This window comes from Phalacrocorax carbo, chromosome 3 (genome assembly GCF_963921805.1).
Source record: "Phalacrocorax carbo chromosome 3, bPhaCar2.1, whole genome shotgun sequence".
Taxonomy (NCBI): Eukaryota; Metazoa; Chordata; class Aves; order Suliformes; family Phalacrocoracidae; genus Phalacrocorax; species Phalacrocorax carbo.
The window spans coordinates 51,181,703-51,195,743 of NC_087515.1; the positions used below are offsets into that span (position 1 = coordinate 51,181,703).

At 41.9% G+C, this 14,041-nt stretch overlaps 2 protein-coding genes across 9 annotated transcripts in view; one reads left to right on the forward strand and one right to left on the reverse strand.

The window, feature by feature from the left end:
* Nucleotides 1-14,041, forward strand: part of ASB3 (ankyrin repeat and SOCS box containing 3) — a 31,147-nt gene that overhangs the window by 3,855 nt on the left and 13,251 nt on the right. For 6 of the 8 annotated variants that reach the window (XM_064446912.1, XM_064446917.1, XM_064446916.1 and 3 more), the window contains exon 2: nt 13,827-14,041. In XM_064446912.1, coding sequence (XP_064302982.1) covers nt 13,846-14,041 — 196 coding nt within the window. In that variant the 5' untranslated portion in view covers nt 13,827-13,845. Of the gene's footprint in view, nt 1-3,977; nt 4,055-12,617; nt 13,165-13,826 lie in introns of those variants that run through there. The other 2 variants (XM_064446914.1, XM_064446913.1) reach the window with 2 other exon arrangements.
* CHAC2 (ChaC glutathione specific gamma-glutamylcyclotransferase 2) lies at nt 128-13,596 on the reverse strand. The gene is made up of 3 exons (XM_064446921.1): nt 13,157-13,596; nt 6,508-6,543; nt 128-3,132 (listed from the first exon to the last, which is right to left on the reverse strand). The coding sequence occupies exons 1-3, from the start codon at nt 13,289-13,291 to the stop codon at nt 2,749-2,751; spliced, it is 555 nt and encodes a 184-aa protein (XP_064302991.1). The 5' UTR covers nt 13,292-13,596; the 3' UTR covers nt 128-2,748.

Sequence of the window (14,041 nt, forward strand, 5' to 3'; positions counted from 1 at the left end):
CTTTAATTAATTCCTAATTTCGACACAGTTTAAGACTGCATAATAGTAGCTAGCTCTTATATATTGTTTTTCATCATTAGATCTAAAAGTGTTTTATAACAAGATGCAATTAAGACACACACAGATGTCCATCCTAATATTTATACACTTTAAATAAACATAACATTTCTGGAAATTTTGTTCTCCAACACCGTTAGTAAATGTGATGCATTTTTATTGTACTGAAGTTGTATGCACAAACTGGAATGTATCGTTACAGATATTATTGCAAGTTTTACGAATCTGGAAAGTAAATGAACCGACAATGTCCTGAATATAATTAAAGATACAAAATGTAGAGCCATACATAATCACAGTGCTCCAACACGGCGCTTAAATGATTATAGAGTTTGAAGGAGGGAATCATCACTGATGTTTTTTCAATCATTAGTGGGCGTAAGCATCCCCTGCCCTGGTTTAAGGAATACAAAGATAAGTCTTTGAGGAAAGACTTTTAAAAAATGCATAGAGTGGACATGCCATTGTACATGTTTTAACTTAACTACAGCTTGCTTAAATCTGAAGTAAGCACAAGAAAGGAGGTGCTGTTGCTGGTTGGGGTTTTTTGAGGGTACTGTTCTTTTCAACACTTAAATATTCTGGAAATAAATCATACCTAACACTTTAGTAAATGTTAACACTTCAGAGTTACTCATTAAGTCAAGGTGATTAAATGCATGCGCAACGGAGCATGTTCATTAATGTTGATTTGGGTGATGGTTATCACTGTCCATCTTTGGTGAGTGGTGTGTGAAGTCATTCGGCTCTGGCTTTGGACTGTCATTATGTCCAGACACCTGGAAGTTCTGGTCATACTCCTCTTCTGCTGTACAACTGAATTAGTTGGGGTTGCTTTTCTGCTCAGTTATGTCAATCTTAAACCAGCACAGTGCAGTGGAGAATCAAGACCTCTGAAGGATAGTCCATCAGTTTGCAAGTAACTTGTGTGCACTAATGTAAGAATTGGGCCTCAATACATACGATTATTTTGCTAATACGATCAGAGGATTTGCTTCTGCAGTTTAGAGTAGTCCATCAAGTGATACCCCATTGTGTACTCTTAAAATAGTGGCATTCAACTATTAATAGTAAACAGTAGCTTCCAAAAAACTAATACACTTTCCCCCCTTCCAATGAATTAATGCTTGAGAGATGCCAGAGGCATGCTAAAATTATAATCTGGTATGTAAAAAAAGTACAGCTTTCTTGGTTAAATATTTTAAGTGGTCTAGTTATCTCGAGTTTAGGTTCGAATATCCTATTTTCTACTCATTTAGCTGCCTTTCTCAAATGTTTCTTATTAACATTCATTTATGGTCTTGTTGGCTTTTGCAAGTGGCCAAGTGAAACCATAGCAGCTTGTTATTTTGAAAACCCTGATATTTTCAAGCAATTACAAATATAACACAGGAAAATCTAAAGAAGAGAAAGGGACAACCTGTATAGTAGGAACGTACGGGTTTTGCAATTAGCGACGCAAAATATGGGCTTCCAAGCTACTACGAAACACTTATACATTCTCTGTATGAGAAAATGTGACGTTACATGGTGCTTAAAATAGGACCTTTCCTATATGAACATACAAAAATATACTTTGTTAAAAGTTAACAAAAATAACTTAAATGTTTGAGAAGCAAGAAAAGTCCTTGTTGGGACGGAAACTCCATTTGCATCTTTATGTTTTGCATAAAGTAGCCTACGAGCCTAAACTGGTGGCTTTCCAACCCTCTTTGTTTGGATGTCCGTACAACACTGAAAAGAGGGTTCCTTTTGTCTGTGAATCCCTGAAACAGTGGTTGAAAATTACTGGCTTAAAGTCTATCCTCAGAGATTGGTGAATTTTTTAAGAGACGGGGTTACAACAGCATCTAAAGGCAAATAACAAAGATGAGAGTTTCTGAACATTCTTGCTGCATTGTGACTTCAAGTCATAGTCTTGGCTAATTTTAACATTTTGGCCTTATTCTTTATATTAATCCTAAAAAATGAAATGAGGCACTGATACGTTATGGCTTGTTTGTGTCAAAGTACCCTGTGCTTTGGTTTTCAGGGGCTTGACATAATGAGCCAAGGGAAAGAATTATTTCCTTGACAACGAAATGGTTTAGCCTCTGCGTTTAAGGACAAACTCATATGTAAAGGGTAAGATGACTAATTCAGTCTAACAACTTCATTTCGGTGAAGTTGAACACTGATGATATAAATGTTCTACTATGCATTTACTATGCAATTTACAACAACTACTTAACATTTATCTCTTTAGCTGCACTGAGCTCCACGCCTGTGGTCTTGAATCCAAAAGAGCTATCGCTTAAATCAGTGGGAGTTGTCTCTGAATGCAGATTTGGATCTTAAAAATATTCTAAAGAATTATTTTAAACCTGAAATAATAATAATATTTAAAATCTTCAAACTAAGAGAAGCTTGAGTGGTTCTCTTGAGATTTTTCATAAAGATGTAGTCTTTGGCTAAAAACCCAATATACCAAATTCAAACCTAAAACACTTCCCCTGCTCCCCCTTCTATAGATTCCTGAAAGAATGAGTTTTGTAACAGTATGTTTTAATGGCCAACTACTATTTTGAATGCAATATTAAAATAAATAAGATAGCATGGTGCACAGAAGTGTGCCTCCAAGTGATATACCCGTTGTGCAACGAAACCGTTCCTCTGAAGATGAAGCAAGATCATTAACAGTAAGAAGTTATTTTACAGACAATTTAGGTTTTGATGCTTTTCCAAGAGTTCCTTTACTAGTTTCTCTAAGGAGAAAAGATGCTCATCTACATCTTCTGGTACGAGATTTCTGATAGAATTAGCAAGTTCAAACAGGTATTCTGTGTTTCTTCCACTAGGACCAACCGCATTAAAAATCTGTTCAGCAATTTCTTCCAGAGGTGCTGGACCGAGGTAGTTAGGGTTGTCACAGGTTCCAATGTATAACAATACATCAAACGGTTTTACTGATGAGTCTTTGGGATAGAAAATGACAGTTGTAGTCCTGTAGCCTCCTTTCTCTCTGAAGTCCAGGTATGCCTTCACTTCACATTCTTGTCCAGCTGGCAATCTGTAAGCAACACCCCATACACACCCCTGTTGAAGGACATAAGAAAAGAAAATCCAAGCAGTGTTCATAAAGACACTCACAAATTAATGTATTTCTATTGTATTTAGGCAAAACTCTTAAAAAAAAATTTCTTCCATTTTCAGTCTTTTTATCGCTATTTATCATACTGTTTGTAGGAGTCCCAAATTAAAAGAGTGTTTTCTTTAGGAAATCTTCAGTCAAAATGGTAATCATGCAGACTGATCATCCATTTCCTTGCTAATACTGAGGCCTTTCTTATAAACAATTTCTTGTTGCAATTAAGTTTGAAGTAGTAAATAGCCTTGGCAGGGGCAGCTAAGGAGCTGGCAGAAAGGATACAAAATATCTTCCTGACCTCAGAAAATTTGTAACTGAAAATTAAAATTTTAAATGGTGCCAAATTCAAAGTAATTTTGATCAGATCCTTTCTCTGTTTAGCTGCGGTTTCATTTCTAAGGACCTGGGTGTCACATCTGTTACATGTACTTGGAGAGATGAGTGTAGTAATGTTACTGCACCAAAACTGGACCAGAGAAGAAAAAGATGAGAGATTAAACTTCATTTTGCGCAAATAAACGTGGCATATCCAGCACCTCAGCAAACATGGTTAGGATAAATCTCATTACCATCTTTGAGAACCTGAATATTTCTTCATCCTCGTCACAGATAAAATCTCTGAAAAGGTATTTAACTGTGGTGTGAATTAGTGATACTCCCTTACCAAGTGTTATATAAGCAAATCAGCGAGATCTGTGTAGGGATTGATTTGCATGGGGCTTTGTTTTGAAGTAGCACAGAAAATGATGATGGTCTGCTACCCACTAAGGGCTACATACTGTCTCTTACAGGTGCTGTTTAAAAATAAACGGTCGTCTGTTTTGTCTGCCGGCAACATCAAAGGTCGATTCTTCCTGCAGCTAAGTAGATGTATGTATCAGTGCTACAGTAATGATGACAAAGCAATTAACATTTTAGGTTTTCCCCCCTAAAAGTGGATCTTAGTATTTAGTCATGATATCAGATGATGCTGGGGTGGCGGTGTTGATTGACGAGTGTTGAATTTTGCAGTCAGGCTATATGCTGGTCAAAGGCTTTTTATTAAAAAAAAATTAATTGGGAGTGATTTTCTATTGCAGCCTTTGTAGATGGTTACAGTGTTTGATGTGCTGTGGCCAGGAACAGCACTAACAAGTACAGGAAGTGGTTCCTTGCCTTCCCTCAGCCATCTGGAATGCGGGTCCCCTCCAGCTGTCTGTAGGAAACATGTTAGTTTTAAAAACAGCTGCCTCTGTGCGTGGTACTCTCTCGAGTAAAATCTGCCATTCAGGCCTGCTTTGGTGTTGATAGGAAAATATATATGGGTGTGGCGGAGATGAGGATGTAAAGCAGACATGTTAAGTGTTACTGCTACTTAGTTCAGTTTTCAGTATAGAGGATTCCTATTTCAGATGATGGAAAATCATAATCCAGAAATCTGACAAGGAGTGTGATACTCTTTTTCTGTGTGGTCTCAACTGGCACAAGTTAAAATAACACTCTAAACTAGATGTTTCCACGCTGCACTGTATGCATCTCTAGTGAAAAAGGACCACAGGCTCGCACAGACCTGGGGGCTGGTGCTGCCAGTAAAAGGAGCACTGCTGTTGTCACCACAGTACTTGGTATCTGCGTGCAGGGGAATAATTGCTAGTCTGCTAAAATACCTTCAAAATAAGGTTACCTTTTTAAACTGCAGAATGAGAAACTGAAATTAAAGCAAATGACTTGTCATATCATTTGATGTTTATGTGTAAAGTGTGATTATTTGGCCACACCAGATTCTGGAGAAGAGGGAAAAAACCCCAACCAAGCAAAACCGGTTTGCTAAGGGGGGGAAAAGTTTCTATGGTAACAAATAAGTTTGCTTAACAATACAAACTGAGTGACAACAAACATAAGCATTCTTTGTCTATATAGGCGTCTGTGTAACATAATGGTACCCAGCAGTACAGTGATGCAGGGAAAAAAACCTTACTAGAAAGGTACAGAAAATCACAATGAGAGAGAGTGCATTGCATTTTGCTGGTTTTGCTAACTGCAAAAAACAGTTGAAGTTTTCGATTACTGCTAAACTTACCTCTCTGTGGCTGCTATTTCAGGAAAATAGATCAGTAAGACAGCAGTATCATAACAGTATAGGTAAAGGACCGTAAATAAAAACTAACTACTACCAAAATACCCATCCTCTTGTGTCTTACGACCTTGTGTCTTGTGGCCTTGCTCTCCCTCTGCTTCCATGCCATCCTTTCTTCCCTCCAGACTCTCTGGAGGCACTAATGCGTGCAGGGGTTCCCTCTCCTGGATGGACGCAACCAGACCATCGCAGCTGTCCCCAGCAAGGTGCCAGAATAGAGCGTGCTGCTGGATGTGGGGGGCCCAGAGGATCAACAGGGAGTGGGACAGCAATTGCATCCAAGGTGTATCCTGCAATAGCTGCCCCTGGGCTTGCCCAGCCTAGCTCAAGGCTTTTGTCCTAGCTGGTGAGCAGCCCAACCGAGAACTCTCTAGCGGGTAAGATCCCTGAAAAAAATTGCAGGCAGCTGCAAGATAGCTTCTTTACTATCAAACAGAAATGGAAATGGCAAAACTGTAAGTCTAAGTACTTTTATAAGCAGAAAAGCCTTGATTTTCCTAAAGCTAACATGACTGTACGCCTAGACCTTGTTTCATCTCCCCTCTGTCCCCACCTGGGCTCTCCCCTGGCAAACACTTCCACTGCACTGTTTAAGCGAGGCATAGGGAAAAGGTCGAAAGATAAGCAAGAATGGTAGATTTGGGCCAATGACCCAAGCTAGCTCTAAACAGGAGCTGATTTCAAAATATTACGTAGAAACCAAAAGCACCGTTGTGGCACTTAATTCCTTAAGCGTTTTATCTGTGTAGGAAAAAAATAAAGCAAAAGTATCTCCTTTTTTATCACTGCAATGTAATCTTGATTTGTTTCAGATTTTACTTTGTGAGGGCAAGATTGTAGTTGTGACACAGCATCTGAAGTCAACTCTTGGCATATCGTCAGCACTATACATATGCTGGAAGTAAAATTCTGCACCTTGTAACTGGATAGCTGACGTGACTATTCCAGAAAATTTTTTAAAATACATCTTTGGTAATAACAGACCCAAACTACTTCCAGTTTCTTAGTTGAGATTGATCAATTTACTTGAAAGAGTCAAGGGTCATTGGTGTAACTCCAAGAAATTTTGAGAGAACTTTTCATTGCACTAAATATAATTCAAATTATTTGCTTGTAGAAAAGCAAAAATTAATAGAGACTTACTACACAGGCTGGGAATGCAACAGGACATTCTGTACATGACAGAGACAGAACAGGAGTACTATACCTCAGGATCTTCAACCAGAGTCACAACTCTTCCAGGCTAAAATTAAAAAAAAAAAAATCATAGCTCAGTTAGAGGCTTTTACCCTAAATCATGAGCAAAACCAAAACAAAACAGGAAAAAAACCAAATGAAAAGTAATGAAGGGGTCAGAGAACAAATCCAGGACAATCTTAATAAGGTCTGTTTCTTTGAGATCCAGCATAAATATTTTCTGATAATAACTTTTGATAAACAGTGATAAACAAAATGTTAAATTCTGAGCAGAAAGTGTCTACATCAAAGTTAATTTAAGGGCAGTCATAAACAAGGAGGTTTTGAATGTCCTTGCTCTGTGTGTGCTGTCCAGACTCAGTTCTAATCCTGTTTAAAATGGTGACAATAATTCCTTAATGTTAAAACCATCCTCCAGGAGTGCACCTTCCTCAGTTGTGTTGCTTCTCCGAAGTGCTATGCGTTTGGTTTTTTTTAATCTCTGAAGTGACAATGAGGTGAACCTTCTCATTTGTATTCAAAAAGTTTACGCCCAGGCATGGAAAATTACGCAACGTAGAAATCTAGCTTGTGTAGAACTAAGCGAGGTATTGCCACTTCTGGCTTGGTTTGCGCTAACGGGATTTTAGAAAATGTTAATTACATGCTATGTCACATGGCAACTCCTAGGTTTATAAGCTCCTAGCTAACTAGATGTTTTTGAAAACAGATACCAAAGAAATCTGCTAGTCATTTTTAGTAAGCACTGTGTTAGCACCATGTTATTCAAGGTTGAAAAAAGTTTATTGTGCAAAGGACTATTTACCCCCTTCTTTTCCCTCTAATAGCTCATTCTTGCTTACTGGGCAGATGGAGAATACCTCGGCAAGGGCTTATTTTACCAATTAGTTACTTCTTGCAGGAAAAGTAAGAATCCAGTTTGTAAACACTGAAAAGAAAATTGTAGAAATTTGTTGTATAACCTGGACAATAAAATTTTAAAACATAAAACCCTATGGAGAACTACATCTGTAGTTTAAAATTGCTAATTTTCAGATCAAATTAGTGTACAAGTGTCTTTGATTAGAGCTAAGGGAAAGCAGAGGTACTAGCATTCGTTCAGTTTTAGCGTAGGATAGAAATCCATTCTAGCAGGAGTTAGATAGTCTGCAGTTGTAGTACTTGGATGTGTGCCTTTCACATAGTCTTTGCTAACTTTGAGTCTTGGGCTACTACATTTCAGTCTTGTTATGACTCATCACTAATAGTTTCATTGACGTGTCGATGCTTTTCTGTTTGATAAGCCTGTACTTGGGTTTGTCCTCCGGACAGTAACAGCGCAGGGTTTTCTCCTGCAGAGAGTCACTGGCAAGCCACGCGTTCTTTTGGTAACAAGCCAAATATGAAACCTAGTTTTTGCAGAGCACTTTATAGATACCATCAACTGTAGATATTACTGATTCACTGTCAGATCTTTTATAATCTTAAAGGCTGTTTATTTATAAGCTCTGAGGCGCTGTGGTTTTTTTATTTTTATGCCAGTTGTCTCCCAGCATCAGCCATTTATTCCTGATCTGACTGATAAAATAAGGCAACAAACCTAAATAAATCCTAAATGATGACTATTTACGTACTTAAACAAGTCTATTGCCATGATAACTTAGGTGTTCCTTTTGGGAAGTTTCTTCTGTAGCTGTTAATAGTTCCCTGACTTGTGTACTCAATACTGATTGCTAAGATGTTGTAAATTACAAATTAAAGAGACGTTCTGTGGTGGGAAACAACTTTCTCTCTATTACCAGGAATGCCTGTAACTGAAGCTTACATATTAAATCAAACTGTAGTACTGAAGAGTACTAATCTTCAGATTGGTTGTGCGATGAAAGATCGATCTGTTTGTCTAGGGAAGGACAGGATATTTATCATGTTGGTTTGCAGAGTCCTTGTCTTGCATGGAACTACCTAAAAGAAACACCATTAAGAAACCGTGGGTATTACCTCTGCTAGATAAGTAAAGAAAATAACACATCTGTAAAGGACCAGCTGTGTAGTATAAACCAAAACCACTTTTGTCATGCCCGAGTACTGGCAAGGGCAAATGTGAATGATCCCCTAAATCAGGTGTCTTCAAGGGATTTGTGTCAGTTCTGTGCCGCCTACTGCCAGGAGGGCTGACAAAGGCAGCCTTCTGTTGGGTCGCACTGGAGCAGCAGCGTGGTCTGCAGCCGTGTGGGAATCTTCTACAGCATATGTAGTGCTAAGGGCCATTGCCCCTCTGAATCACAAGGGAAGCTGTTGCAGAAAATTAAATTCAGCTCTTAGTGTTGTGTTTCACTTCAAGCACTCAGGCGTACTCTTGTCTTAGAGTGCACGTGAGGGAGGTTCTTCTAGGTTTCACTATCATGGGCTCAGTAAAAAGAGGAAAATAGCATTAGCATGGCACAGAGTCTGCGCTAAAGTCTGCGACGCTCTCCTGGCATGGGGGCTTTGTCTGAGTGGAGATAAAGCTCCTCAGGCTAGTCCTGGGGTCTAGCTGATGTGTGCTATGAAATAGCGGGGTAAACTGAAATAAGATCTTCCACTGTTAAGATTGTTTTCGTTGGTACCATAAACTGCTCAGTTACTAAAATTACTAAATGTAATTACTAATAGAGGAATCAGTCTTTGCATCTGGATATGAAATAAGATGGAATAAAAGGGCATATGACCTTAGGAATAATTTTAGCGTGATTACCTCTGAAATTTTTTCAGAAAGGGAGGTGTAAGTTTGCTACTAGTAAGTAGGAATGTAATAAGCATAGTCATTTCTACTTCCTTTTCCGGTGGCCCATGATGGTGTAACAGGAGCCTGTCTATCTGTCCTCTCTGCTAGAGCCCCCTCCCTGGCAGCCGTTCAGCAGGAAGAAACCACCAGGGTAAATCAGGGCATCTTGGATGTGGGAAGGCACCTCTGGAGATCCTCTGGTCCAACCTCCTTTTTATTTCATTTCACCTTTAATAGACTAAAAGCCCTTCATTATCTTAAAATGACTTAACCTTAAGCTGACCCAGTAATTCTATGCATCCAGAAACTCAGAGAGTTTTCTGTTTGGACACTGGACAGTGGCAGCAGACAGCTGGAGTTAGGCTAAGCATGTCACCAAGCTTCCCCGGGTTTTTGTCTAAGCACAGTGGAGGGCCAGGACCAAAGCCAGTCTTTGGCAGAGCCAGAACTGAGATTCCCCAAACGTCAGACCTGTCAGTGTGCCGTGCAGTCAAGTGAGGACCTGCGCTGGATCAAGGAGAGCGGCTGAAGCAAGCGGTCCAAAGCGGGAAGGAGGAGGACTGTAAGGGAGAGGCCACCAAACTTCACTGTTTTGGCAGCAGCAAGCTATTAGTTTGGTTCAAACCATATTGTGGGGATAATGGCTTCAACCCTTGAACGCACTTACATTTCCATGCTGTTCTGTGCAAAACCGAAGCCCCAGACTTTAACGTTTATGTGAATCATGCGGGTTTGCATTTCTGATGCCATTTTTTTCTGAAGCTTGCACTAAGGAATTTGAATTCACCATTTATGAGAACTTTTTTATGACTTATTTATATCTTCTAAGCCAGCAGCATTTTCTTCAGGGAACACTCTTATTGCCTGGTAAAACTGAAGCTGCTTTAATGTACAATTTGGAATAATCCTCTTTTTAAATAATCTTCTTTTTAAATACAGCTATGTGTAAGTTGCTGTATATTTTTCAAGAAATGGTTATTCCTTTTTTTGCATTCTCAATCTGGTCTAACAAAATTTTTTTTCCACTTTAACATCCCATAAACTGTAAAATATGGCCCCATGATTAAACAGCCATTTATAACTAGTTAACCCTCTTATTACAGTATGAGTTGAGCAGTTCAAAGTACGAGTACAAGGTCAACTGAGTTTTGTGCTAAAAGCTTGCAGCTGTTGTAGGTAAAAGTGCTCTGTATGTTTTTGTTGCGCTGACCATGGAATGTTGGAGCAACCAGTGTTTTCAGGAGAGGGTTTTTTAACTTGTTGGCTACTGGTTTATTGCTGTTCTTTAAAATGTGCTAGTAGTGAAGGACCACTTTTGCTTGTAGATGTCATTCATCTCTGATGTCAAGGACTGTAAAGGTTTTACAGCAGAGTGTTGGGCCTGGTGAAAGGGGAGGTCCCAGCTGTGTGTTTTCTCAGTGTGCGCCGAGGGAGCCTTTTTGCCTTGCAAGCAGGAGTAACAACTCACAGACTGCAGGAATGCAAAAAGGCATTAACTGGTTGATGCTGAGAAAAAGTAGATTTTGTTAATGCTAAGTGGTTTATATAAAATATGAAATAAAATGCATTAGCCAGTTTACATAAATAATGACCTGTGCCCTCAGTCTGTCCAAACAAGCATCTAAATAGAAACAGAACAAAGCGTGGGCTTGTATGTGGGGTTTTTGTTGTTGTTGTTTTAAGGCTGTGCATGCCTGCAGGTTATAGTTCTGGGTATGATCTTGACTAGGGCAGAAACACAGAAGTCTAAGCTCCTTGGAACCAAATATATGCCAGTGGGTAGTAACCTGGCACAGCCATTTTGCAAGGTTTCCAAGATCTGCACCAAGAGAGTCACCCAGAATATTCCCGATTTTCAGCTAGCCCGGCCGAAGGTCACCAAGGATACTTGCAATGAGGTCACCACAGATACTTGCAAAAAGGAAGTAAAACTGGCTGGTGTGGGTTTTATTTCTTTCTGAAGCCCCAAGAGTAAGACTTCATCTGTTAAGCGATTTAGGTTTTTTAAATGATTCTTTTTTTTAAAGCCCAGCTTCCTAAGAAGGGGAGGCTGATGGGATCACACTCTCTTTATGCCCCACCCTAACAACTCTTCCATGTGCTTTTCAATTCATCCCAATTCAAGAGAAGAATAGAAATGTGCCAATGCTCATACAAACAAAATCTTTGAAAAGGGATGACTGGTAGATGAGAAATTAGCGTTTCCACTGAGAAAGCGACCGATAGCTGTCCAGTCAGCAGACCTAACCGAACCAGCCGCAGGGCACGCTGCATCTCTCCAGCCAGGTGAGGTGGCGGCTGAGAGCAGGGCAGGTTTGGAGACAGGAATTGTGCATGTGACAGCACGTAAGCCGGGTGACAAAGCCAGGCTTTACACCTGATCTTAAAAACAACGTGGCAAAGCGTTCTGGGGCTCGAGTTCAGAACCGGGACAGCTGCATTTGCACTGTGCTGCTCCAACCTGAAAAACATGCCTGCCGAGTCTGCTCGCACGTGATTTGTTTCTTTGCAGTGAATTTTTTTAATTTTTAAATACTAGATGCCCTGCTCGTGCTAGTACCTGAAGTGTGGCGATTTGCCTTGTGGAAAAGTAAATGCAAGGTGGTGGAGGGGTTGTATTATCTTTAAGTACTGTGCAAGTTATTTTCTGGTGTTTCAGGTTCTAACTTGTGCTGTTTAGAGCTAGGTGAAAATGTCTTCCTTGCTACGTGTTTTATTTTTAAAAAGAATCCTCACACCTTTTCTGGAGGAGCTCTTTTAAAGCCGTACTCCAGTTTTAGAGTGGAGTTACCAGGGTGCAGGTTAGATGACTGCTGTAGGGAGCATCAGGAAAAGGTACTTTCATGATACAAAACCAGCAAAGTAGATAAAACTTTGGAGAGCTGTAGGCAAGTATCAATTTCTATACATTTATGATCGGTTTGCATTTCTGATGGCCAAAGCGTGAGCAGCATCTGCAGCCGTAAATAACAGTCCTGCCACATCAAAGTCATTCATCTAACTCGCTGGGTGCTTCTGGGACCTATTGTTTCTTTAACGTTTGTTGAGCTATTTAGAATTATATAAGGGTGATAGCCCTTCTATGGGGAGGGTGGTACAGGCTTTCAAAGCAGAGTAAGACTCTTGTTATTCTCACTCCTGTGGCTTAAAATTACATATGTTCGCATGACCTTGGGAATGCTGGCTTCTGGAATTTTAGTTTCTTTTTCTTGGTGGCTTTTTTAAAATACCCTCTCTTCTGTGAACAGTAAATATTTCCTCCTCTATGAGTTTTCATTTGAAAGTTAAAAAAAAAAAAAAGCTGAAAAACAGTGAGGTGGTTACTCAGATCAACGCTTCTGGTTTTTACTTATTAACCAGCCTTTCTCGTCCAAGCCTGACACCCACGCTGAGGTGTTTCCCCGTAGTTATTTAGTTGCTGTCTGTAATAGCTGGGTTCTTTCTGAGCTATTAAGGTGGACTGATGGTTATTTTTGTTGCTGCTGTTCTCCTCTTTGAAGTTACGTTGTTTGTTCGGGTGGTTGGTTTGGTTTTTTTTTAATTGATAGTACGGAAGAAAACGAATTCCTGAGCTTGAGGAAATACTTCTCGCCACGCCGAAATAAATGAGAAGTCAAAGTGGAAGCGCTTAACATCGTTGCTGTGCAGGAGGAGAGCGGCGTGCGGGGCGCCAGCAAGCATCGGCTTGCCGTTACGATGCCCTTTAAGGGAGAAGCAGGGGTGGCGGGGTCCCCGGCAGTCGGGGGGAGGCCCGGGAGGGAGGGAAGGCCGCCGGGGATGGCGGTCCCCCCCCCCCGGCGGGAGGCCGAGGCCCGCCCGCCCGCCCCGCCGCCGCGGTGAGGGGCCGCGCTGCCGGGCCCGCCCGCCCGCCTCCCCCGCCAGGCCCGCCGCCGCCGCCCGGGGAGCGCCGCCTCACCTTGCCTGGTACGCCGCGGTGGTCGGTGCTGCCCTGCCAGAAGCGGCGGCTGTAACCCAGGATGCGTCCCACCATCTTCTCCTCGTAGGGGAAATCCACCTTCCAGATGAGGGAGCCGTAGCCGAAGACCCACATGGCTGACCGACTGCCGGGCGGCCCGGCGCGGCCCGGCCGCCGCGGGCCTGCGCACTGCCGGCGGGGCGGCCCCGCCGCCGGCGGCGGCCAGCGGGCTGCCCTCTGCCCGGCTGCCGCGGGGGGCGGCGGGGCCTGTCCCCGAGGGGCTGTCGGGGCCTGCCCCCGGAGGGCCGCCGGCCACGGGGCTTCGGCACAGCCCCGGGGCGGCCCCGGTCCCGCGGGGTGCCCGTGCGAGCCCCTCCGGGGTTCGCCTTTACGGCTGCGTCGGGCGGCCCAGCAAAAAGAGATCTCCTCCCCTCGCTAGCCGTGCCTCCCAGGGGGCTGCTGCGGGGGAGCAATCAGCCCCCCAAAACCCCTTAAACAAATGCCTTCCCCCAAAAAAACACAACCCAAACAAAAGCACCTGAAAAAAAAAAAAGCCCAACCCAAACCACCCGTAGACATATTTCACACTAACAGACGTGTCTTTTTTTTTTTTTTTTTTTTACTTTTCCCCTCTACCCTTCCCTTTTCCCCCCTCCACTTCCTCCCGCAGACTGTGCTTGTACACAAGGATGGATTTCACGGAGGCCTATTCCGATCGATGCTCTGCTGTGGGGCTTGCAGCCAGAGAAGGAAATGTTAAAATGCTGAGGAAACTAATTAAGCAGGGATACAGCATTGATGTGCCAGATAATAGGGGGTGGGTGCCAATCCATGAAGCAGCAGCTCACAATTCAGGTGAATGTCTGAGACTGCTAATTCGTGCAG